The 27,798-nt window shown below is 45.0% G+C and overlaps 1 protein-coding gene across 1 annotated transcript in view; it reads right to left on the bottom strand.

Annotated features, from left to right (window-relative positions):
* TRIO (trio Rho guanine nucleotide exchange factor) overlaps positions 1–27,798 on the bottom strand; it is a 190,669-nt gene that overhangs the window by 152,512 nt on the left and 10,359 nt on the right. Inside the window, exons 5-7 of the mRNA XM_081090545.1 lie at positions 22,922–23,053; positions 13,103–13,333; positions 3,585–3,707 (exon numbers count right to left, since the gene is read on the bottom strand). Of these exons, the coding sequence (XP_080946671.1) occupies positions 3,585–3,707; positions 13,103–13,333; positions 22,922–23,053 (486 nt within the window). The remainder of the gene's footprint in view (positions 1–3,584; positions 3,708–13,102; positions 13,334–22,921; positions 23,054–27,798) is intronic.

Below are 27,798 nucleotides of genomic sequence, written 5' to 3'. Positions count from 1 at the left end.
CTGGTCTGGTAGTATTGAACTTCTTTAGCCTTCTTTTGTCTGGGAAGCTCTTTATTTTGCCTTCAATTTTAAATGATAGCATTGCTGGATAGAACAGTCTCGGTTGCAGGTTCTTGCTTTTCATTACTTTGAATACTTCATGCCAATCCGCTTTGGCCTGAAATGTTTCTGTCGAGAAATCTGCTGACAGCCTATGGGAGCTCCCTTGTAGGTAACTAACTGTCTCTCTCTTGCTGCCCTTAAGATTCTCTCTTTGTCTTTGACCTTGGCTCTGATAGACTTTTAAATGTCTACATTGACCAATGACAATCACTGTGTGCCTACTGCGTGCTGGACTGCTATAACAGTGGTCAATGGGCAGGCAGAGGAAAGTGGCAGAGCACTCTTTCAATACCAACTAGGCATCTAAAAAAAGGGCCGTATCCAGTGACATTTTCAAGAGTGGGGAAGGTCTGAAAGTATTTAGTGCCAGAGAGAAAAGGACTAAGAGCAGGAGAAGGTGAAGATGTTGGGAAAAGAGGCCATACTGAAGGGCCGGGTCCTGGCAGCGCAGCGGGAGGGAGCGCACAGGCAGAGAGGAAACACCGAGATGTGAGAGAGAAAAGAGGCACGGCCAGGCGTGGGGTGGAGAGCGTGGAGCCCGCACCCCATCGCGAGTGCAAAGGAGAGAGGCCCACAGAGAGAAGAGGCTAGTCACCTGCACGTAGCTCCCCAGAGCCCACACGGCCACATGGCTCTGCTGCCCAACAGTCCCAGCTGCTGTCCCCCAGGCCTGCCTCTCACATCCTCTTCCTTGTCACCAACTGAAATTGACTCATGAGCAGGTCTTGGCTTAGCCAGCAAGAACTACCAGGAAAGCCCCCTGACAGGTGGCCATGCCCACTCAGGGGGTCTGGGTCTGGCCTGTGGGCCCACCCTTTACCTCCTCTCCATCCCCCGTGCCTAGCAGAACGTCTGACACATGACAGGTGATTATCTGAAAGCCAGAGGGAGAGAATGTGGGCACAGATGTTTGCAAAGTCTGCAAAAGGTGTTTACATTTAAGGTTTCTTTCCATGAACAGCTCAGATTTAGCCTTAAGTCCTTTCAATTTCAGGAAAAGTGTGCCAGGAACCCCTTAGGATCCCAGGGGCAATGAGCAGAGATGACAGGAAAGAACTGAAACTCCGATGGGTGGAGGGAGGAGCAGGCAAGCTCCTGCCCATCTCTGAACCAGTGTAAGAAGCAGACCATGGCTCAGGCTCTGCCCTTGGCTTGCTCTGGAAACCTTAAAGCAGAGACATTTCCTACAAAAAAGTGTTCTCGCTCTTGCTGCCCCGAGAACCTGTCTCAACAGCCTCGATGATCCTCTTAGACTGAATAAAACAGGTTTACCAGAAAAACATAGAGCAGCAGATGGGCCACAGGAGAGATTTCCCTGATTGAGAATGGAAGGAACCACAGGAATGGGAGGGAGGCGGTCCATGGGTGCTGGACACACAGGAGGGCATTAGTAGACCCTCAGCCTCTGTATCTGAGAGTGCTCAGGAAGGGAGGCGGGGCTGGGGAAGGCGCTGCGTGGGGCAGGAGCCTGCATCTCCAGAGCTTGGTTGTTGCCAGTCCCGCCTCTTAGGCTCTTTGGTGCCTGAAGTCTTTGCTCACATGATCCAACTTTCACATCCTTCCTAGAACCATACTGGCTATAGCAGTGCCTTATCTTATGGAGAAAATAAAGGGGAGATAAGAGCACATTTTATACATATTTTTGCTACAAGAGGAAGGCAAATACTTTCCAGCGAGTGCAAGAAGGGAGACCATGTGTAATGTAGATAAGGAAAAACCCAGCGGCATCCACCTGTGGCAAGGCAGCCGAACACGATCTTTTCTTGTTTCTTGAGGTTGAGAAGCAGAAAGGTTGGGATTCTCGTTTTCACTTCACATACGAAGACATGTAAAGAAGGTAACGCTGCCCCAGCTGGTTTGGCTCAGTGGATAGAATGTCCGCCTGCAGACTGAAGGGTCGTGGGTTCGAGCCCAGGTTGTGGGCTCGATCCCCAGTTGGGGGTGTGCAGGAGGCAGCCGATCAATGATTCCCTCTCATCATTGATGTTTCTATCTCTCTCCCTCTTCCTTCCTCTCTTAAATCAATAAAAAATATTTTTTTAAAAAAACACAAAAAAGGTCACGTTTTAAAGGCATTTTCACTGAATAGGACTTCAGTGAAGTTTTTTAAGTTTCCATAATTCTAGCCCATATTTAGTTCCTTGAGGTTCCCCTCTCGTGTAGAACCTATAGACAGAGCAGTCAGGGTTTACTGCTGTTTACCTCTGTTTTATAGACTTTGAGATTATCATGTTAGATGTATATTGACACTTTTCCTTTTATAATTGAACACCCTCTTTATTTCTAATAATGGTTTCATGCTTTTAAGTTTATTAGTTTAATATTCCAATTCTGATACTAGTTTTTGTTTGTTTGTTTGTTTGCTATAGTTTCTTGGTAGATCTTTTTCTACTAGTTTATATATTTTTAAACTTCCTGGGTATTTATGTTTTAGGTGTGTCCTTTGAAAACAATATACAGCACGATTTCTAAAAGGTATTCAATTGGATAAATCTTTGTCTTTTAACAACTATAATCTATTTGTGTTTACTGTCATCACCAATACTTATAGACAAATTATTATATCTTATTTTGTGATTTCTATCATGATGTCTGTTCTGATTTCTTTTCTTTCCAACAGATTCATCTAGTGAGTTTTTATTTATCTAATTTTTTGTATTTCTTTTCCCTTTAAACTTACTTAGAAGTGATTTCTATTCCTACACTTACAGTGGTCATTTGAAAATGCTAACATACACTCCTGAATTTGCACATGCAAGAGAAACCACTCCTCCCGTGTCCTCAGAACACCTTCCCCTCTCCAGAGTTGAAGTGGTTGGTGCTCTAGTTCCCTCTATAGCTGAAGTCTGTAACTCCCCATCAAATTGCTGTCTTTCGTTTAAGTGGTTGATCCATTGAGATTTATAGACATATTTACCAACTATTAATCCCAGCCTTTCTTCCTAGATGCACTTCCTCTCTAAGAGCCTATTCTTCAGACAAGAGAGTTAACCTCAGAAACGTTAAGAGACTTTCCAAAGTCACACGGCGAGTGAGCACCGTGGCCAACGCTGAACTCCACAGCTCCCGGGTTCTGGACACACCACAGCCTCCCTGCCTGCTTCCTAAGCACACACACGGAGAAGAACTGGGAAAAGGACAAGAATGCCGGCCCATCATTACAGAAATGCAAGGCCCATTACCCTCTGGGTATGAACGGAACTTTCACAAGCTAATCAACAGACACCTGGCACCATAAATGTGGCAGAACATTCAAGATATTTTTCTGTTTCAAGAACATCACAGTTTTCAAAAGGGTCAACTGACTGCATCATCTTTTGCCTCCGCTGGCCAGGTACCCTCTGAAATCTGAGCATCATCTCTTCTGAGTCACCTTCACACACATGTAGCCAAGGCGAGCTCTCCTCAACTGTGGTTACAACAGATTCAAAACCAAGCACACAGGTATTTACAGGAGAAAACAGGGAAAGCCATTGTCTTACCTGTGCCACTTCTTCAAAATCTTCGTGCCGTTTCTGCAGAGCTCTGGCCCGATGGAGAGATTTCCCCACACCTGTATGTTTGCTCAGAAATGCTTCCCCATGGTTCTCGATCCAGTCCAACACCTGCAATGAAAACAAGAGTTTGGCCATAAAAACGACGGCCTGTGTTGCTCAAGGTTTAGGGCTATCTACTGAAGATACATGCTGTTGTCAAAACTCTATTTAAAAAGAAGAAAAAGAAAAATGAAAGCAATTGTATACTAATCTAACACACTTGAGAATTATATCTTCTATCAGCTTTCCACCACAATTCTAATCAGCTCTTACTTTAAATGTGTAAATCTATGTAATGATGTTACAGCAAGGATGATTAATTTAAACCTCACCTCACTTCATGACCGAGCCACCAAATCTGACTGCGTATGATCGGAGTTATCAAGCCACAGAGACCAAAGCGCAAGCTTCACAGCGCAATTCAAGCTTAACTACAGTTAGTGTTTTCCTGTCTCGTCCTTAGAAGACTTGACACATATCAGTAAAACCCAAGAAAACAAAGCCCTTGAACGCCTCTGTCCTGGTCTTTAAGGGCAATTTCTTCTATAAACTAAGCTGTTGTGAAAGCTGAACAGTCCGTGGATTTAATTACTTAAGTTCTTGTTGAAATCCACTCCACTGCAGAGACAGAGGGCAAGTACAGCGTACGCCCGATGTTTCCAGCTCACAGTGGGGACCGAGGAGTTCACTGGCTCTCGGAGTGGTGAAAGGCTGACAATAACTAACAAATTATTTATACGACATCAATGGAATGTGCCTCTGGACATGAGGCCAACCTCATGCAAAGACAGGGGTCAAATATTATAAGACTGAAAAGAATTTAGGGGTATATAAGTAGCACTTATGCCTCAATCCTCCTGCCCGTCAGGTCTGCGTGCAGGGCTGGGAGGCATTTTTTACTGTAATTATGGTATATTCTATATATTCCTCAACTGTAAAAAAAAAAAAAAAAAATGAGGCCATGGGTAAGTAGCAAACCCGATGATTACTGGTGGCTCAATATGGACCTGAAATGTGGCACAATTTCAAAAGGTAAAAGGTGAACATTGTTCTTGATAGAAAGGGCTGGGAAAGCAAAATGCAGTATTTAAAAAATAATAACAACCACTCAGCCAGTTCCATGGTTGAGCGTCAAACCATGAACTAAGAGGTCCCCAGTTACATCCCGGTCAGGCACAAGCCTGGGTTTTGGGCTCGATCCCTGGTATGGGGAGTGCAGGAGGCAGTCGATCAATGACTCTCTCATCAGTGTTTCTTTCTCTCCCTCTCCCTTCCTCTTTGAAATCAATAAAAACATATTTAAGAAGTAATAATAATTTAATAATTTGTTTTTTAAGCCTAAGAAAGTGTTTCAGGAAGCGTAAATTAGAAATGAAAGCTATTATAAGCCAACTGCTCAGGGTTATCATGGGCATTTTTCTTTCATCAGTGCTTCCTTTAGACAAAATTGTAAATACCAGGTCAAATTATACTTCCAACGAATATGAAAGCAATTCAGAGTGTACAAAGTCCAAGCACTTAATTAGAAGGGTAGCAGACAAGTATGAAACCCAGCTCGTGTTCAAAACCAAACCCCCTCCTAGGCTTTCGCAAATCGGAGAACTTTTCCCAGATTGCCACGGAATCCTGAATCAATAAACTGGTCCAAGGAGCATTTCACAGACATGCTTGTGGATTCTTCCCACTTAAGACATACATGTATTTGCAAACCAGGGGGCTTCATCAAGCTCGGCCAGCCGCCTTCCGACCTGAGCTGTGGAGGCGGCTGCCATCTCTCTGCCTTGTGACCTCGAGCCCAGGAGCAAGGCCCACCAGGATTTGCAGCCTTGCTGCCAGATGCCGGGAGAAGGGCAGAGCCGATCCCTTCAGGCAGCCTACCTGGTTCAGGGCAGAAAGCAAAGCTGGAGGACAACCTCGCCTTCCCTCCCGGTCAGAGGATGTGGGAGGAGAGCCTTCCTCTGGATGTCGGTGCCCGCATATGGACTCAGTGACAGCACCAAGGTCAAGCCCGCTCCCGAGTGAGCCCAACACCTATGTCTCTTAGCATCAAATGTCAGGTATGCAGGAAATCCTATGGACTGTTTACTTCCAAGTTTGTAATTACAAGACTGACTGTGACAGTGCTAAGTATGGCTATGCCCATTTCTCAGCGAATAATGAGACTGCTGTCAGCATGCTGTCTAGGACGCTGTTATCAACACTAGGTAAGACCTCTGGCACTAAACAATCAGGAACACATTAAGCCAGTCTATTTTTACTGGTAATTCATGACTCAAGGAGTATTCAGAGAAAATATACAAACATCTGTCAATTCCAGTTACTGTTTAAAGAGACACTACACAGCAAATATTTTCTGTTCTAAGTCAGGTTTTATGTGTGTAAAAATAAAAACAATAAGCTCTTCTGATTCTATATTCAGTTAAAATAACTATGATTACATGAAGCAAATTAAAAAACAAAGGTACTTCTCAGATACTCTGCATTGGTTCTTTTTTATATAAAATCAAATTTTTCCAGATGCAAAATAGAAATTCCCTACCAAACAAAAATTGACCTCGTTTTACTTATTTTAGTTACTTCCTTGTTCAACCTTCTGGCTTTTATATAAATCATTGGAGATACCAATGTAGACAGAAATGGACCTACCATGTTTCTAGCTGTGCTTTTAACTACCTAAGTGCTGCTGAAATCAGAACCTTCTCGATGATCAAATCAACAGTGTGGTAGTGATTACAACAAAGGACAACTGACCAACTGAGCAATGTCATCTCAAATTTACTAAACGTAAACAGGTGACCAAAAAGGAGGCCTTCACTTAGACAATGTCAATTTCCTTAAAGGCTGGTGTTTGGCATTGCTGGAAAGTGATCTACTATTAATATACTATTAATGTCACTTACCCACAACGTTTAAAATCACAATTGAAGAAATACTCTGAGTTTAAATTACCGCCTCCACTCCTCCTCCTATCTTGGGCTGCCTGACACTTTTCCCGAATGCTCCGAGCCTATTTGAGCCCTGAGCCAGTGTCTCCGTCCTGTTCTCTCCTTCCCTGAGGCCAGGCCACCTGCTCCCAAGCGAAGTGCCCCTCAGGTCGAGAGCAATGAGGCAGCTAGAAACCCACGAGGCTTCTGGGAGCCTTGGCCAAGTCACGACTCTTTTTGAGGCTCCGTTTTATTACCTGGAAAAGGAGGGGCTTGGCCTGATATGATCGCGAGGGCTCCACATTCTACGGTGTGCATGACCTAACTTTTTCAGTACAAAGAAACAGACACAAAACTCAACATGCATCTGTGAGCCTTGGAGACAGAGGGAAGAAGGAGAACTTCTTAGGCCCAGCGCTTCCAGCTGCCAGACAGTAATGCCGGTCTCCCATGCGCATCTTTATTTCTCCCCACTGGAGCCAAGACACTCTGTTTCCTTCATTATATTTCAAAATAAGTCTGTTCTAAATATATATAATTATTCTTAATATTGAAATATCTATTTTTTAAAGTGATTTCTAAAACATTCCAAAATAAACTAAGCCCAAATATACTAAGCTCACCTGGAAAAAGAATCTATCAAAAAATAACAAACAAACCCCACAAAACCCCAGTCAAATTATACCAGCAAAAGCAGGGTACAGAGCCACAATGCCCTGCGTTGCGAGAGCTACTTTTGTTTACCAATATGCCCTCCTATGAAACGCCACTCCATGCACTTTCCTGGCTGAAAGGAAGTGTGGGTGAAATCAATGAAGAAGGGCTCACAAAGGGGTTACAGGCTTTTAAACTTCTACATCATCCATCCATCCATCCAACCATCCATCCATCTTTAAAAAAAAAATCACCAGTTCTCCTTGTATTATCCTAGTTTTAATTACAAAAACGACAGGAAATTTCTTTAGAAAGGCAAAGCAACTTAGGAAGAGGGAAGAAGAAAAGTAGGTAGGTTATTATTCATATAGTCTCACCTTAGACATCCCCCCAAAACCCCATCAAACCATCACTCTATCAACACAGGTAAATCCTTTTAGTAATTTTCTAAATGTTTGAAAATTATTTTTCCATTTTCAGATTAGAGATGAACGTAAAATAGTCCAAAGCTGTCCAAGAAAAATCTTCCTATGTCCAGAAGCTGTTATCTGGGGAACTAAAGTTACTGTGTATAGATAGATTAAATCCACTTACTGAACTATGAAAATATACACACACACATAGGTATGCATACACACATGCATGCAAACTTCCCTGTCCAGCCTGTCCCGGGCACTTTCCCCTTAGGAGCTCTGGCAATAAAAGGGAGGCCCCAGCTGCCTGGGGTTGCTCTCGGCTCTGCCCACTCCTTATCGTCCTGGATCCGGAGCACCTGCGTCCTCAAGGGCTCGAGGGCCTCAGGTGCCCCCTCACTTCCGATTCACACCAGTCCCGTCCCCCCCGCTCCTACTTCCAGTTCCACTGCCTACACTGCCAGCTCCCACACTTCCGTTCTTGTATTGTATCCACTTTGGGGCAGAGAGTCATCCATTTCCCCACCTTTTTAACTCCCTCCGGTGAACTTTCAGCTGTGGTTACTAGGATTACTGACAGTCATGTCTCTTCTGGGTTCACTAGGACAAAAGGTAAGTAAAGCTGTAGCTCTACACACCAGGAAGACGATTGGCCAGCCTCTATCTGCTCTCAGCAGGCTACCCATCCCAAACACTTGCCCTCCAGCATTTCCGAATTCAAACCAAGAAACTCTCAGAAAAGATAGCAATCCTCTAAACCAGTGGTTCTCAACCTTCCTAATGCCGTGACCCTTTAATACAGTTCCTCATGTTGTGGTGACCCCCAACCATAAAATTATTTTCGTTGCTACTTCATAACTAGTTTTGCTACTGTTATGAATCATAATGTAAATATCTGATATGCAGGATGTATTTTCATTGTTACAAATTGAACATAATTAAAGCATAGTGATTAATCACAAAAACAATATGTAATTATATATGTGTTTTCCGATGGTCTCAGGCGACCCCTGTGAAAGGGTCCTTCTACCCCCAAAGGGGTCTCGACCCACAGGCTGAGAACCGCTGCTCTAAACCATTCTTACAAGAGCCACAATCAGAACTGCAAGCAGGGGCATGTAAACAGAAGAGAATGTTAAACTGCTAAGGTTATAGAAGGCTTCTGATGAATGGGATGCAGAAAACCCACCTTTCTGACTTCATGAGCAAAGGACAAATGAGGTTCAGGAGCCTTCACTTAAGAGCAAGTATGTGGTGCCAGCGTAGATATAGCCTTAAGTCAGGCATCACGAAGAGATGGCTTTCACTGGCAAAGGTCAGCAGCTGAGGACCCAAGGTGAACCTGTGAAGCTGCTTCTCTGTAGACCTGAAAGCCATTTCTCTGCCTCTTTGGCATTTCCTGACTTCTCTCCCTCTTTTAGAACTTGGCATTTAAGACCCTAATTTTTGCATTCAAGTATCAAAATCTTTAATATTTTAAAGATCTCATCACACTTGCAAAATTCCCATGAACTAAAACAATCCCTTCCTTTCTCAGCCACCCCTAACTCCCCAACATCCATCAAGTCTCCGGTTTCTTCAGGCAGATCTCCTAGTTGGATTACTTGGTTCCAAAATAAATGAAGAAGTGTTTAGCCCAAAAGAATATTTTAGCAAATTCCTTAAATTTCTTCATCAACTCACTCAACAAATACTGAGCATCTACTACCGCAGACACTTGGGAAACACCAGGAATAAAAACACCCAGATCACTGCCTCTGTGGACCTTCCATCTCTGCTGGGACTTCTCCATGACTCGCATGGAGTCTGGGTCATCACACTCAACCGGAGCAACCTTTCTAAGGCAAGTAGCATCGTGCCATCCACCGCCCACTGCCCACAGCACGGAGTCAAAGAGCTCCGCGTGGGCCCTTCACAGTGTGGACTCAACCTGGTGAAATGGGAAAAGTGTTCACTCCTCAGCAGGTTGGCTGTGAGCATCAAGTGAGCATGAGAGAGGAAAGGCACTTACATGCTAGTGAGCACCCAGAGCACTTAGAGGAGCTGGGTGCATACAGAGGTCCCTCACAGCCAGTCACAGGGCACGCTAGGCCCTGGCACCACTTCACGGCGCTCATCCCCTGGGTCCCTGCAATGGTGTCCTAATCTTACAGAAACAGGTCCTGAGCCTTCATGGCGGAGGTCGCCTTTCCCGCACCAGACCCAGCTCATGCCTCCCCACCTCTCCACACAGGGCCACCTGCTGCTCTCTGCTCAGGCCCGGCCCCTGCAATCCTTTACCATCCTCACTGCCGATCCTCAACCTACTGACCTTTTACCCATCCTTCAAAGATCAGCTCAAACCCTGCCTCTCCCATGAAGACTTTCCTGGTGCCCAGCAACTGCTACTTTCGGAATATTCGTTAATGGCCCAACATGAACCTGGAGAAAGTTCTTCCAGGAGCTAACTCAGTAAGGGTGACCCTCACACACGAAGTCCTACAAGGAGAGTGAGAGGTTTTTTAGGGGAAGGTCTCCCTTCCTGAGGGACTTCCCCTGGGGAGGCCAGCCTGCATAGTGTGGGTCACCTCACACCACCTGTTGGAGTGACTAGATCCCACCCACCCAGGGGCAGGTGGGCTGGACAAGTGAGTAGGAAAACAGGTTTGACAGCATCCTGCTTCCCAACAATCACCCCATTTGAACGAGTACGACACACATACATTATCTCGCTCTAGTGAAATAAAGCATACTCTCAACAAAAACCACTGCTCCGCAGTAGCCCAACCATTCGCAGAGTCAACCAAACACCCAACTGAGGGCTGCTCGAATGTAGAGAGAAGGCAGTGGGAATGCATGCTGTTTGATCATCTGGAATATTGCACAAAGAGTACTGATTCTATTTTGAAATTCAGGACAAAGGTTAACCTAGGTTAGCAGCTAGCATATGTAGGGGCAAGTCTTCAGCAAGACCTCCCACGCCCCCACCCCATCCTTTGATTTGGACAAATGCTAAGTGTTTACGTAAAGTAGCTTCATGCCCCCCAGACCCTCCCACCCCCATACCACAGCATGACTCCATCCGAAATACCTTCCACACAGAAATCACAGAATTGCCTTTGCTTGTTATGAAAGAAAATTAACCACTAAAGCAAAATTACTCATGTTTTAAAAATCAAATGCCCCCTGCCATGTTCCCACCGGTCCCGTCCTTTGGGGTGCGCTGTTAACAACAGTCCGGTGTCTATTCTTCCGAGGATTTTTCACAGACACATGCTGTCCCAGGTGGAGGCTTGTTTTCATTAAAATGTCATCATTCCACACCTACTGGGGGGGTGAGCTGCTTTTCTCTTTGTCTCAGCAGTATTTACAGACGCTCCTCCTCATCCAAAACAAACAAACAGAAACTCACAGGCAGCTCTAGTCGGCTTATGTTTGTGGGTTTTGATTGTTTTTGTCTTTACAAATTTACCTTCTACTGACAACGTCTTTCTAAAGTACTACATTTTTTCACTTATTCTCAGCTTACCTCTCCTACTCCGTGCTCAGTGTGGCAAAACTTTCCACGTGTTATAATGTCTTGAGTTTCAGAAACACAATTTTGGTGCTGACATCCTATGTACTCCTTCAAGGTAAAAGACTGCTTCGTCTTATCAACTTCGCTCCCGACTTCACAAGTCAAGCCAACACAGCAATTTTCCTGTTTGCATGACAAGTCCAAACCTTTCCCGGACATTTAATCAACGAAACCTTTCGCTTCCAGAGCACTCACCTGCTTCTGATGGAAGACTAGCAGGACCTGCAAGCATTCCGTGTTCTGCAGACCTTTCTCCTGCTGACACCCCACCCAACTGACTGCTCGAGAAAAAAGCTAGCTGAAAGTACTGGCCTCATTGTTGCCATAATTACCTTTCGAACACAAAAATTAATGTTTGCCTTTTTCAAATTCAAGCACATTAAGAACTTGGCGCCAAATCAGACTAGACTCCTCCCTATCCCCACGGCCTGCCTTTCCCCCTGCCTCCCTGGGACATAAACAGTCCAGTGGCTTATTCTTATGGGACTGGGGCCCCGGGGAGCCCCAGAGGTGGGACGGAAGGAGGCCTGTTGCTGCTTCAGACACACGTCCAGAAAGTGTGTGGGTCCACGGGTGTGTAATGAACACTTGATCCGAGAGCCAGAGAGGTGGGCAGGGAAATCCTTTCATAATTACATCTAAAATATAACCATTTCATTGTCGAACGTTTTCGGACAATTCAGAAAAACTAGCACTCCCGTTTCCACCTCACCATTTCAGCTCTCACAGGGCCTCCTGCCGCCGGCTCCGCCCCCACTCCCCGTTCTGTGTTGTTCCCGGCAATTATCTTCCTGGACTAACACTGTTGTAAGGAAGCATGACTCACATCGACCCATGATTCCCGAGGCACTGTGCATGGGGGACTCCAGAGAGCTCAAAGACCGTAAGCAGAAGCAAAGCATCGTGTGTGAAAATTAAAAATTACAGCACAACGAAAAGAACTGTGAACTCACCCGATTCCCGTCGTGTGAAGAAGGGTGCGGAGTAACGTGGAGAATCTGTGTGTTCAAAGAACACAGCGCGAGTCTCCGCACTCTCAGCCCATTGGGAGGAAACCCACTCACCTTCAGGTGATCCGCAGGGAGAGTGAAATCTGAGCTCCTGCAAGTCTGAGCACAGCACCGCTCCTGGACGCCCAGGGGGAGCTGGTTGGGTCTATCACTGTGGCTTCCTGCCAACTCCCCTGGATGCCTGGGCTTCCCTGCACCCCCCAGAATTCCTCAGCCCAGAGCTGACACCTCATTCACACCCTCTATTTTAGAGCAAGGACACAACTAGTATCTTATTTATCCCTAAAGTTAAGTCATATTTTATAGGCCCCCATTGTTTTAATCCTCAAAACCCAGGTCGCAGGACAGCCTTCCTTATTCCACACAAAGGAGAAAAACAGTATGGGGACTGGCTTACTCTTATTTTTATAACAACATCAAAGGGATATCAACTGCTTAGAAATGAGAGTCACAAAAGTCCACTTTTCATTCATTAGGCAGCCATTTATTAAGCACCTACTGTGCCCCACAGGCCCCCAGGTGGGAAAGAAGTACAGCCAGCTTAGAGCAGAAGCAGAGGAAGAGCAGAGAAACCTTACACTGTAACAACACCTGGTATGCGCGCCTTTGCACTATTCTCACAAATAACGTTAACTGCGAATGCCCTGTCTCAAGAACAAAACTCAAGAGTCTCCATGAAGGCCCAGCATCATCTCACATGCTCCGCGCATACGTGGGAGTTAGCGGCTGAAAACCGCCTGAGCAGGCGATCTCAGAAGCTGCGTGTGTGTGACTGTGAATTTGGTTTCCTCCCATCATCATCTCCTACTCACTCCATCAGCACGTCGCCCAGTACGAGGACCCACTCACCTAACTCTCGGTTCAGCACGACCAGCCCCTACGAGGAGGAACGCCGCGGGCAACTCACCTGCTGGACGTCCTGCTGGAAAACGCACAGCTGCAGCCGCTGGTGGAGCCGCACCTTGCGGTGCTGCCAGATGTTCTCCAGCTGCCGCTGGTGGTGCAGCACCTCGTGGATGACGTCGAGCACGTGGTGCACGGCCTTGGAGTAGTTGGCCGAGGCTGTCAGGGAATCGGAGCTGCCGGGGGTCAGGGGCCGCTGGAGCTTGTCGAGCAGCGACTTCCCATCCTGGCTCACCTGCCCAGAACAGACAGCGATGAGAACCAGTGGCTGCTCGGCACTCGCAGTCTGCCCGGCCGTGAGGCAGGCTGTCCTCGACGCACGTGCGCACACAGCCATGTGTACACACGCTCCCACACAAACGTGAGCCACAGTTTTACTCAAAGGCATATTTTATAATGAACAAAATAAAATAAGAACAAGTCCATCAGTTATCCAATGGCACTACAGAACCAAATGTGGTAACACACTGAGTTAAAAGAACACCTGTTATCATGAAACATTGTAGACGCTGTTCTTAATGAATACACACAGTATTTTGCCTTGTGACATAAGTCAGCGGATATAAAATTGCATTGCTGGGAAAGCCTCAAATTAACATGTAAAAGTAGTAATTGTTAGAGAAAAAAACAATCACAAGAGCAAATTTTAATGTTGAATCTTGAAACCTCAGTTTTTTTAAATCAGTAATTTAGCACTAAGCAAGGAATATGTACATAAACTTTCTTACATAGTTCGATAGCAATTTTTCTTCACGAAATAGAGAGAAAATTTTAAAATGCCATTTAATTTGCTTCATTTGCTTTAAAAAGTAATGTTAATTAAAATGTCATGAGCTTTGGGAAAAGACTTCTGTGCTGTATTAGCACAGTGAACTACGGAATAAACAATGAAATGAAAAGCATTCAGACTAACCAAAGAAGTAAGAAAAGACGAGGGTGGAATATGAAAAGAAAAGCATGGTGTGTTTTTCATTTTTAAGTGAGTCTTAAGAATGAGGGTGATTAAGCCAAGCCAGATGTCATAGAAGGAAAACATGTCCGATCAGACAACAAAAAGGAGTCATAGAGCAACAGCTGTGTGACTCAGGGGGCTTCCTAAAGTAAGGCTGCATCTCGGAGCCCTTGGAGCTCAGACACCTCGGAATCTGAAACCTCCCTGGGTCTCTAGGGGGCTGGGAGGGTAGGGGGGAGAGGAGCAAGCAGAGCCTGGTTACAACACAAGAGGGCGAGGAGGAGGGGTGGGTGAATGGGACAGGCTAACACAGGGAGTCTCTAGCAAACAAAATCTAGAGGCCAGTGGAATTTTCTAATCTCTTCTTTTAATCTTTTAAAATGGTAAATCATGTTGGAATGTAACTTTTTTTCCTCATACCAGATTTTGAGATCTTTGTTGGAAGTGCTGACTGTGGCTTATGAGGGCTGCCAGTCATAGATTAAAATTGATCTAATACATCAAGATGGCAACACTTCAGCGAAAATAAGCCAAGCAGACGTAATCAAAGAAAACAGGTAGGAAAAGAACCAACTGAACCACTAGCAGGGTCAGGCATGTGCAAAAGCTAAGCAGTGAAAATGAGCGTCTTCTAAAGCAGGGACAGCCCCAGAAGTCGCTGCAGTCTGCACAGGCATTTCTGACAGTGACCGCGAGCAGGGGACGCCCTGTGAGTGCCGGGCGGGCTGACTGCCAGGGAGTCAGAGGCAAGGTGCTACTTCAACACGAAGTGTCCTGCTTCTGGTGATCACCTGAGCTAGGCGCTACTTAACATATAAGCATGAAGTTACTGCTCTCTTTTTCTTGCCTCCTCTAACAGCCCCTGATTTCTCTGGGAATGCAGTTACCATGTGAATCAAAGCAAGGCCTGCTTTTCTTTGGAACTTTATGAGTTGCTTACCATTTCAAAATATCAGCAGGTTAACAGTAGTCTAGTATTTGAGTCACCAAACCTAATTCATGCCAAGTCTGCATCTGCAGTTGCCATATTCACGATGGCTTTATATTTATGGCCAGAGCATGAATATCTCGTGTTTTTTTCTCTTCTATTGTTGCATGTACTTAGGCATTTATAGACTGAAACACATTTTATCATACATCACCTTTCTTTCGTCTCTAATTTATACCATAGCATATATGAAACATATATATGAACATATATAAACTTTATGTAAAGCTAGATTACTAGCATACATTTATTTCAGCAGACATCATAGCCATTTGTTAAACATGCTTTGGTGAACATGTCAGATGGACATTGACCCGAAGGTGTGGCAGAAACCGACAGATGCCTCCTCAAAGTCACTTCCTCCAGAGCCAAACCCCTACGGTCAGGTACAGCAACACCCCAGCTATAAAACCATATTTCTCAGCCTTGATTACAGAAGTGGCCAATGTACGGAAGTAAAGCCTGTTGAATGGGACTCCCAGAAAAATGCTGAATAGGAGGCTGAGCATGCTCATTCCCCTTCCTCGTCCTCCTCCCTGATTCCAAGAACGTGGTGGAGATGGCTGGAGCTTCGGCAGCTATTCATGACCTTGAGGTAACCTTCAGGATGACAGCAAACGGGTCCAGAGAGCCTCTTACTAACAGAACCACCACACCAGCCCTGGAATGCCAGCCTTGGGGCTTCTATACGGGCAGAAGGCAAACCTCTATCGTAAGCCTTTGCTTTGGACCTTAAACCAGCAATACAAGATGGTCTTCCTGCCCTCACCAAGTCTCCAAAGATATCCATGTGACACCATTAATATTCCACCACTGAGAAGGAAAGAGTAATCTGAGCAAGGAGATTCCGATGACTGCCATTGCGGGGGTGTCTTTGTAACAGTTTGAGAGCAGACACGATTACTGGGTTGAGAACATCAAGCTTGCTCATGGAGGAGGGGTGGTGAGGAATGGCTGAGGGTGGAACACACAAATATCTAAACAAAAGACAACTCACTAAACAAAGCTTTGCCTTCTAGGAATTCCGAAGCAGGGGTTAAAGTGTCTCTTGGTTCCACTGCTGGCTGTCACTCACTGGTAGAGATGGCAGCAGAGATGGCAGCAGAAGTAGCAGGAAAGACTCTGGGCAACAAAACCATCTGCATCCGCTAGGACCAGACAGCCTGCAACGTCGAAGGCACACTCAGGCACCGCATTTCCCCCAAAACCTTTCAGAAGCAATCCTATTTTACCCATAGATTTGTCAACTTAAAAGGTATTCTTCAAGCACATAAAGGATTTCATATAGTTAGCAAAATATCTTTGTTTTTATAAGAACAACAGTAGTATGTAGGGGGAAAATGCTAGAATTTTATGAAGACTAATATCCTATTTTATAGAAAGATTTCTAAATGGCACAGAGTAACCAGAAAATTACTGAAAGAGGAGATTGAAAAGTATATAGAAGCCAACATATTCATATATAATTTAAGTACTAAAACAAATAACACATCTAAGTTTATGGTATGTGATACAGTTTTGATTTCTTAGCTATAGAACCAGATGAATTAATTTGCTTAAGTTACACCTTTTGTCTAAAAATGTGTTTCTAGACTTTAGGTAGTCAAACCCTATCCCCCAAAGGGACAGTTGCTGCAAAAAAGAAAATCAATCTTTATTATCAAAAAGCAGCACTTAATCTTCTGTAATTTTTGAACAGATCGAAGTGGCTCACTGTTTCAGGTTCTGCTCTGTGTTGAGCACAGTGCTCGGGGGCTTGAATGGCCACAGAAGTTACATTTTACAAAGATTAACATTTTATAAAGATAGGAACTGATATGCTCAAATACCTAAATGACTTAAGAAAACAGAAGTACTAACTAAAGCGAAAGAAAGGGATTCAAGTTTACAAGTTTACCATATCAAAGGTATGTTTGTTCCTAATATTTAAGTGGAAACTTAACTATTTGAAACACAGAACAAAAGTCTGGTTCTTGAATATTTACAACTGCACCTAAGATTTCTCGCTTGAATTCCTGTGTCACCCTAAAAACAGTCCACCAAACCTCACAGAGACTTCCTATCCTTATTTCTGGTCCTTGGATCAATACGTTTCCCATTAAATCAGACTGGAGCTAAGAGTCTCTGGCAGAAATATTCTTCACTTGCACCAAGTAAGAATGTTGCTCTGAGGTAAGAGAACAGTTCTTGGAGATTATTGCTTAAGTTTGCAGAAACACCACCCAAAGACCAACTATGACCTAGAATATGTCAGTCAGGTCCAAATGTAGTGTTTTAGATCTAAAAGTGTAGGAAATGGCCCGGCCAGTGTGGCTCAGTGGTTGAGCATTGACCTGTGAACCAGGAGGTCAGGGTTCGATTCCTGATCAGGGCACAAGCCCAGGTTGTGGACTCAATCCCCAGGAGGGGGCGTGCAGAAAATAGCCGATCAATGATTCTCTTTCTCACCACTGATGTTTCTCTCTCTCTCTCCCACTCCCTCTCCCTTCCTCTCTCTGAAATTAATTTTAAAAAAATATATATATATATTTAAAAGTGTAGGAAATATTCTTCCAGAGATATAACCCAGACAGGCAAAATACACAAAATACATAAAGACTTGGTTAGAAATGACTAGACAAAGCCTGTCATAAAGAAACAGTGGTCCTTCAAAACTTTCATGAAATGAATTGCACTATGAGCATTGACCAAACCAACACCATCTGTTTTGACTCTCTTGCAGGGCTGGCTCACTGTGGCCTGCGGTGCACAGACCTCCACGCTAAGCCTGGAAATGCTTTCACAGCCACCACTAACCTTTCCAACTCTTAGGTAAATATTCTCCAAAACGGTTTTAGCAGAGCCGGGAAGAGTGATGAAGATGTCAGCGTGTGACTCTCAAGCTTATTTTGTAGCTAAGAGTGACACTCCTCAGCCAAACAAGGGCACACTTCGCCTTTGTGTAAGGAGGTCAAACCTGTCGTAACAGGGCTGCACAAAGAAGTTCCTACCAGTAGCACAGGCCAGTGACCTTCTGGAAGGTCCCATAAGCCAAGGTGTTCTCCCAGCCTCGGGAAGGCCGCCTGAGAGAAGGAAGGCAGCCTGCTCCCCTTCAGAGCTCTCGGCCCCCCTCTGAGACGGTTCTTTCCCAGGTGAGTTCTTAGACATTAGCTTGTGGAGGGCTGTCCTATTTCTTTTAGATTGTTAGTTTCTTATTCAAAACCAGGTCACTCTAACTGTGTTTCACTCTGATACCTCTACCTGGGATTACCAGAAAGGAAAAACTGAAACAAGACAGAGACCAGAAACTGCTGGGGTAGCCCAGTTAGTAAGTCAGATTCACGCAGAGAACACGTGTGTTCTGTAGATTCCGCGTGGGCTTGACCTTTTCCGCTCCTGGATTTCAAGCCCTTGCAAGTTGTTTGGGGGAAGGAGGGAGACTGCCATGCGGCCTGTTGGCTCTGATGTGCTGCCAAAGGTTGACGGCAGCACCTGCACACCTCCAGCGATGCTGCAATACTTAATGAGGCTCAGAATCAACAGCTTCCTGGTGTTCCTCTGGAGCGAGGATGACGAGCTTCCACACACACCGTGGACACGTGATCTCAGTAAGCGTACTAACCAGGGGACGCACTTTACTGTCTGTTTTCTCCAATGCCAATAACACAAATCACAGCATCACCATGTATCCAGAGCCTTCAAAAAGAAGCTCAGCCAGCTGTGCAGGCAGCAAATCAGCCCCTTCCATGGAGCCTGCCGAAGTGCGAACCAGGTCAGCGTATTTGAGGAAAAGTGATGCAGAAACTAAACCCTGGAGTCGCACTGGATCGGAGCGGGCCAGACATGTGGTGCTTCACCCTTCTCCAGGAACCACCCGCCGCGCTGCAGGGCCGGGACCTTCAGCAGGTGCATGGACTCTGTCCACAGTCTCGCCTCACAATCACATGCTTGATGTTCAGGTTTCCAGGATGGCATGGGCATATGAGATAGTCATTTGTATGAATTCAGCTTGTTGAGAAAGTAGTTGATGAGTTTGCTTGCTTAAAATGAAATGTTAAAAATAACCACTCTCTATGCCGTTTCTAAAACTACAGCTTATCCCATACGTTTCTATGGCTTCACTCTCCTGTGATCAACTCCATCAGACAGGAGCCCAAACCTGGCGAGCTGCAGCAAGGGATGTTTACCAGGCACAGGTATTCTCCTGTTGCTAAAACACAAACGGAACAACGTGGGACAGGTCTAATTAAAACACAGAAAAGCAGGCGTTTGTGTCCTGAGGAAAAAGTGGGGGGAAGATTTCCCACTGCAAACTTACTATCATCAGATACTGAAAACTATGGACACGGTTGAAAGAGAAAAATTGTGGGATGGAGGGAGAGGACAAGAGAAAAGAAAAAGGAAGAGCAAGCCTTGCTTGTAGAATTCCAACTCTTAATGACCCTGCACCCACAGCAGGCAAAGGAAGCTTTCCGTGGATGGATGTCCACTGAGCAGACCCACCGCCTTTGGAACAAGGAAGGCTGTCTCAGTGTGTGGTCTGTGAAGCATCTGCATCAGTCGCTGAATCACTAAAAGAGCCCATTGAGCATGGAGATTCATGGGGAGAGGGGCGTATGTGTTATGAGAAACTGCACTTTTAACCAGAACACCCAAGTTAGAAAACCACTAATTTAGGAAATAAACAAAACAAAACAAAAAACTTAAAAAGCATGACAGCCCTTCCTTCCCATCTTTCTTCCCCGCACCTCCTGGCATGGAGGACATGGTGCCAGGCGTTCTGAGGAAGTGGGTGGGCAGGGTGAGGGGCTCACAGAGGCCAGGCAGAAAGGTTGGGAGGCTGAGCAAATGCACTGAGTAAACAAATGCGTTCATACACTGAGGGAGCCGGTTTCGCTGCTGTCTGGGAGGAATGTATAAACAGATGGGGAAAGCTGGAGAGGACTCTGAGGATTGGATCAGAAATGGAAGCACCAGTAAAAACACACGCAGTTTTAAAGTAGAGATAGACACAGGTAGATGGGGCAGTAGCTGTGGATGTGTGTGGATGGATGGAAGGATGGATGGACAGATGGATGGACGGATGGACATTAACATACATGTTTCCTGACTCTAACTGCTCAGAGGGCCTAGAAGCACTGACACCCACAGGTAGACAAATCCTCGAAAGCACCCAGATCCTAGTTTCTAAATACCACACAACAGCACAGGAACCAGAACTTCTTGGTGAGATGGTTGACCTCAGGGACGATGCAGGGAAAGGACAAGATGAGTCGGGAACCATCTTGGTATGCCAGAAAGTAATGCTCAAATAATGATAAGGATTTATCATAAACACAAAAAAGGGACTCCTGCTAGCCAAATGTGGACAATTTAGGCATTAAAATAGAGTATTGGATTATAGCCCATTGAATATAAAAAGATTTTATAAATCCATACTGAATGAATGGATGCATGAGAACAAAGCTCTTTCTTACGCAGAAAAGGCCGCCTAGTGAATACAGAGGAGGGATGGAAATAAGTGCCATTGTCAGACAGCCACAGTGCATGTGGGCGGAGGCCATGAGAAGTCCGAACCTGCTACATCAGTATATCTCTTCACAAAATGCTCATCAAGGGCAAACTTTTCTCTTTTTAAAAATATATTTTTACTTATTTCAGAGAGGGAGAGAGATAGAAAATCTTTCCATATACCTGGTTCAAATGACTGTCTCCTGGAGTGTATGGAGCAGCTGCAAACAAGTATTTAGACTAAATCTGTGGTTTAAGACCCCAGCTTGGGAAGCTGTCTAAGTGCCATTGAATTATTAGTGCCAACTTGAAATCTAACGAATCGGCACCACAGGTAAACACAGTTCCCATGTCAAGATGCCCTTTTTCATAGAACGTAGTGGTGACAGTGAGGAAACTCTGTGCTTTGCTAGCAGTACCCAGGGCAACAGACAGGCTGAACCAGCAGCTGGGCCGGAGCATGACATGGTCGGGACACGCAGGCAAAGGCTGCAGCCCAGCTCCTGCCAACCGGTCCCCTTGTGTGTGAGCTCCTCAGTCCCACGGGGGCAGGAGCCTACCACCGAAATCAAAACCAGCTTCTTGGAAGACCCCCTTCCACGGTGGATAACAGGCCATTCACTTTCTATATTCCAGGTCGAAATCAGACGATGCACAGAGACAGTACACGCGAGAAAGAACTTAATGCATTTGACACAAAATCTTCATGAATCAGTGCAATACAAAATTACAGATCTGTTCAATTCTCATTTTTACTATAAAAAGGCTACCACTTATTGATATAGTGCCTAAAAAACTAGATAATCAAACTAGTTAGTGAACACTGGATGTAAAGTTAAGAAGCATATATAGAGGTAACTATTCTTAATTCCATGGACAGCGTAAAATAGTGCTGAGAGATAAAGGGATCTTGTTAGGCACAAAAGGAGCAAGAGAAACAAGCATGTAGATATCAACTTCCAGGGAAAGAAGGTTTGACCACATTCCAAGCAAACGTTTTAATTCCTCCTTCGGCACTCGGGGCCAGGAGACCTGGGCCTAGGACAGGAGAGTGCCAGCTTCTTGGGGAAGCAGGAGGTGCCAGACTCAAAACAAAAGGCCAGTTTCTTCCCACGACTTGCACAGTGGATGTGGTTCACATCAAGGAAGACTTGGATTTAAAGATTTACTAAACATCTACTCTGTGCCCCCTCTGCCCGGACAGTGTGGCTCAGGGGTTGAGCACTGTCCCATGCACCAGGAGGTCATGGTTTGATTCCCAGTCAAGGCACATGCCTGGGATGCAGGCTCATCCCCCAGAGGGGGGCGTGCAGGAGGCAATCTATCTCTCTCTTCCTCTCCCTTCCTCTCTCTGAAATCAATAAAAACATAAAAAAACAACCCACAAGTGACACGCCTTGACCCACCTGTAGTTGTCATCATCACTAACATGATATGACAGAAGGCAGCTGAGAAGGTGAAGCCGACCTGTCAGGGCTCACGTTCCAGCTCCACCTCCTCCAGCTCTTGACCTGTCACTTCCTCACTAAGCCTCAGTTTCCTCATTTGTAACAGCAGGGAAATACAGTACATGCCCCAGACTTGTGAGCGGTAATATATAAAGTCCTTACAACAAAGCCTGGCACAGAGGAAGGTGGCAGAAATAAACCAGGGTAATTACATGAAATAATTTACCCTAAAATAATAACACTACCCTGAGATTTCTACAACAGCGAGCAGCTTTGCAGATTTGAAAAAAATAGTGTGTGCTTTGCAAGGCAGAGCATGAGGCTGCATCGGGTTTGCCTCTTTTCTAGAAAGCTCACTCAGGGAGGCTAACTGGAGTTTGACCAGTCTGAAGAGCATGCAAACACGTGTTTCCTGAATACCACATTGTATGCGGGAAACGTATTTATACGTTCTACCAGTGTAGTAGAGTGCGGGACACGTATTAATACGTTTTTTATAGACTAGCGGTAGAATGCGGGTAACGTATAAATACGTAAACTAAAGTTATCGTAATTTTACTGAACGTTGCCATTTGCGCAAAAAATTAGCAAAAATGGCCCGCGGCACCTGTTAGCGCGCGATAAAAACTACCCGCAAACAATGTGTTAAGTGGAGACAAGAAGACTGGGATTTCAGAGACTTAGCAAATGAAAATCTGAGCCCTCTAAAGGACACCCACAGTGTCACAGGCCGTGAAAGGTCTGCTCACTGCCAACCACCACCACCCTCTTTTCCTTACTAGCTTTCACCCCCTACTCAAGTTCAAAAGTTACAATAAAACTGAAGTTTCACTCAAAAATCAAAAGGTTTTTTTAGGCCAGCCCGAACTTCCTTTTTTCCCTAGCCTATGTGCTATGACACAAAAATAACGCTGTTTTGCAAACGTAGTAGAGAGGCCCGCCTACCTCGGAATACGCCAGGGTGATGTGCTCGTATATGCCCTGGTGGTGGTGGATGGCGTCCTCCAGGTCCTGCAGCTCTGAGGGCAGGTCCACCTCTCCGCAGGCCTTGCACCACGAGTCCACGTTGCTCATGTACTTGGAAGGTTAAAAAAAAGATGATATCTATCAATGGCGACGTATAGTGAGAAGTGGCTATTTTTTAACGTGGTTTTGAAATAAGGGTAATTGAGACATTCTAAGAACCTGGTTGAATCTCCATCTCAAATGGCTCTCCCATGAGTTCTCAAACTGGATTCCTAGAATCCACCCCTGGTTTAGGTTCTGGCAGAGCGGGGGCTGGGCCCGGGCACCTGCACCTGAAATGATGACCTCGGGGGACTCTGGGGCCAGGTCCAGGAGCACACCTCGAGCAGCTCTGCCCTGCATTGCTGTTCTGGGCATGCCGGTTAATCTTCCCACTCCTTTGCTAAATTCACATTTCTAACTGCCCTGCTGTGTCAGCCTCCAGCCCCAGCAGGATAGCAGTGCAACTCTCCCAGAGCCACCCAGCCCTCCTGCTTTCCTCTTTCATTCAGTTGCTAATGGTTTCATTACTTTGCATATATCTGTCCAATTTTCCCAACACTACTTACTGAACAACTGTCTTTAGCCCCCTTCTTACACCTCATACAAGAATAAACTCAAAATGGATTAAAGGCTTTAAATGTAAGATTCGAAACTGGAAAACTCCTAGAAGAAAACACAAGCAGCCAATCTCTGACGTCTCTCTGAGCAACATTTTTTTTCTGATATATCTCTTCAGGCAAAAGAAACAAACAAAAATTAAACAAACAGGACTACATCAAACTAAAAAGGTTTTGCGCAGCAAAGGAAACTATCAACAAAATAGAAAGAAAACCTACTGAATGGGAGAAGATAATCACCAATGACACATTTGAGAGAAAGTTAAAATTGAAAATTTATAAAGACCTCATACAACTCAACAGCTTTAAAAAAAATCCCATTAAAAACTGGGAGAGGACCTGAATAGACATTTCTCCAAAGAGGATACACAGTTGGCCAACAGACATACGAATAGATGCTCAGCATCACTAATCATCAGAGAAATGCAAATTAAAACCACAACAGATATCACCTCACACTTGTCAGGATGGCTACCACCAATCAATCAACAAACAGTGTTGGTGAGGATGTGGAGAACAGGGACCCCTGGTGCACTGTTGGTGGGAATGCAAATTGGTGTCATCACCATGAAAAACAGTGTGAAGGTTCCTCAAAAAATTAAAAATGGAACTGCCTTATGACCCAGCCATTCCACTTCTGGGTATGTATCTGAAGAAACCCAAAACACCAATTCAAAAGAACATATGTACCCCTGTATCAATTGCCATGTTAATATGGAAGCAGCCGAAGTAAAGCAGATAAAAAAGCTGCGGTACACAGAGGGTGGGCAAAAGTAGGTTTACCGTTGCTCGTATGGAAAACAATACAACAATTATAAATACTAATTCAAGAATAAACTCTGTCTTTCATGTACCCATAACTATAAACCTATTTTTGCCCCACCCTGTATATACAAGGGAATATTGGACACAAAAAAAGAATGAAGCCTTATCATTTGAGATAGTATGAACCAAGAGGGTATGAGGGTATTATGATACATGAAATCAGTCAGACAAATATCATGTTTTCACTTACATGAAATCTAAAGAGCAAAATAAACAAAACAAAACTGAAACAGACTCACAGACACAGAGAACAGATGGCTGCGGGGCGAGGGGGGTGTTGCGGAATAGGTGAAAAAGGTAAAGAGATAAAAAAGCACAAATTGGTAGTTACACACCAGTCATGGGGATGTACAGCACAGTACAGGGAATATAGTCAATAATCGTGTGATAAGTATGCATGGTGCCAGGTGGGCACTTGAGACCTTGGGGGGAGCACTTTGTCACGAATATGATTGTCTAATACAAAATAATACTGAATGACAACTGTAATTAAAAAATTTAAAATGCTAATGGTGAACATCTGAAATCATTTACCTAACATCAGAAAGAGCAACAGGCCCATTTTTTCTACCTTTTCAAAAGCAAATACACACAGGATTAAAAGACAACCCAGTGAAGGCCTCCAAACTCCTAGGCTGTGTGCCAGAACCTAAGGGTGGGCTGAGGGAGGCGGGGATCATGCCAGCCTCTCCCACTCTGCAAGTTAAACAAGAGTGTCAGTTGCAGGCTGCAGAGCCAGCTGCTGACTGCCACCCGGGTCTCTCCTCAGGACCCCACCCTCTGGCCCCCTCCCCCCGCGGCCACCCCCACTTCCCCAGAAGTCATCAATAGCTGAGAAACCACTGCCAAATGTCCTAGGGAGATCCTCTCAGCATGCATCATGTTGAGTGTCAAAGGCAAGCCTGCAGAAGACCCAATTAGGGATGCTAACTCAGTTAAGCCAACTAGACATGAACACATTTCCCTGGGCTTCACCTAGTTTACACTGCCTTGCTGCTTACCAGGGATGCCGACGGTGACTAGTTAAAATAGGGTAACTGACCTGCCCTCCCAAGTACTTAGGACTTTTGAGAAACTTAAAATAGACAAGCCATCCAAATAACAACTGTTTATAAAAATCCCTTTATTATTTATGTATTGGCTCAGAAAAATATCTGCGTGCAAATCTTAGGACTTGAGAGCAATGATAAGGCATTAAGTGTCATCGAATAGCAGGTGGTTTCTGTTGGCTTCAAACATGACTAAACCAACACACCCACAGGGAGCATCTCCTCACCCCCCTGTGCGGCACCCACCTCACATCCTCAAGGCCATGGAAGTGTTATAACTTACTTTACCACTCCCGCTCTGCACAGATGCAGCCATGACTCATTAGGCATATTTTTAAGTATTTCTGGGGTGGGGTGTTCTATAAATGTCAATTAGGTCAGGTTGAATGAGTCTAACTATTCCTGATCTCCGTTTCACTCTCTCCTCTTTGATTATTGCATTTAACACCAATTATTAAGTTATTATAAACCTTTTTCAATTATGAGTTGACTGAGGTTAACCAGCATCATTAATAAATCACCAGGTTAAGTCACTAATTAATGGCTGCTGCACACGGGTCACCACAGCACGCCCCAAACAAAGCAGAGTTACAACATATTCCCAAGAGGCAATGCGCCTCCTATGTAACAGGGACAGTTTTAGTTATACAACACTTCACAGTAAGCAGAAGTGTCAGACTAGTGTGTCGGTGTATCCACATGACAACTGAAATATAGTCAACTCCAATTTTGAAGCAACCAATAAAGAGAAACATTCAAGAACTTTTATATATGCCTATAGTAAAAGTAGTTTACTTATAATTTCTTTTTTAAATATTTTTATTGATTTCAGAGAGGAAGAGAGAAAGAGTGATAGATAGATAGAAACATCAATGAATGATGAGAGAGAATCATTGATCAGCTGCCTCCTGCACATCCCTACTGGGGATCAAGCTGCAACCCGGGCATGTGCCCTGACCGGGAATCCAACCATGACCTCCTGGTTCATAGGTCAACGTTCAACCACTGAGCCACACCGGCCAGGCTCCTCCTATAACTTCTAAGAGCTTGTTTCTGAAATCGTGTGCTGTCATCTCAGGAACAAAGAGATTTTCATAATGAAAACTTCAAATAATGAAAGCCCAAGCTTTGAGACCACAGGCAAATCACTCCCCAAACAGAACATAAGGACAAGGACAGCAGCCCCATGCACTTCACTGGCCTGACTTAAGGAGGAAATGAGGCTTTGTGTTAAGAGCTGTGAAGTTTAAAAAGCCATGCAAATATTGGCTGTTATTTCTTTTTGGCTATTATCAGATCAGCGGCCCTTAAAGTCACAGATAAATAAGGAGACCAGATTTATGGGTCCCTCGGAAGGTCAGCCACATCAGCACTAACAGGTGCTTCTGCAGTGACGGCCCTATCCTGTCACCTGCTCCGTCCAGTAAAAGTGGCCACAAGCCCACGTGCTCCTGAGCGTCCGCACTGTGCATCCTGTGACTAAGGAAGTGAATTCCACTTCGTTCAGCTTTCAAATTACCTTGTTAATATATTTTAGTGAATGTGAAGGAACTTCCGTAGCCACATGTGCTGACTAGGCTACATACGGACAGTGTGGCTCGAGATCACATTATTTAATAGTAAAAATGGGAGATTTTAAGGTGTAGTAAAACCAAGTCACTTTATTCCTTTATGTTACAAAAATGTAATTTGCCTTGGGAGCTTTTAATAGGAAGGGGCTGTCCAGTGGCTCTAACACATGACCAGAAAGTGAAGGCTGGAGCCCTCAGCGCCATCTGCTGGCGAAAGTGCTGACAGAGAGGTCATGCCCCCACACTGACAAACTGATATCCTGGAGATGAGGACATGAGACAGAGTGGCCCAGGCATCTTCGGAAAGCAGAACATCTACAAAACATCATTCTCATCTAGGTTCATGTTCATGAACCCACAAGCAAATACCAACACCAGAGCATCCACAGAGCATCCACAGAGAGAGGAGAGAGGCGGGGAGCTCAGCACACACGTGTCCCTCCCTGGCAGCTCTGTCCCGAGAGGGAAGGCCTCTTCCTGTCATTTGACCACTCACACAGGGTCGCATATTTGAGCCCCACGTTCCCCTGAAAAGACTGAAATTCTTAATGAGAATTCTGATGGCGTTCAGAGAGGTGGCTATGATGGACCTCTAGCCTGTGACGTCCAAAGTTTCTGGTCCTTCCCCTACTGAGGTTAGGAAAACAGCTTAAGCATCACTGGAAGGTAAAGCATTTAAAAAGAAGGGACAAAGCTGGCCTAGTCCTGGAACTGCTCTCCTGGGAGAGGAAAGCCATGTTAGTAAATGTGAC

The sequence above is a fragment of the Myotis nattereri genome (genome assembly GCF_964212035.1).
Source record: "Myotis nattereri genome assembly, chromosome: 4".
Taxonomy (NCBI): Eukaryota; Metazoa; Chordata; class Mammalia; order Chiroptera; family Vespertilionidae; genus Myotis; species Myotis nattereri.
Note: the sequence above shows the minus strand (reverse complement) of the source record. Positions and strands in the feature narration are given on the sequence as shown.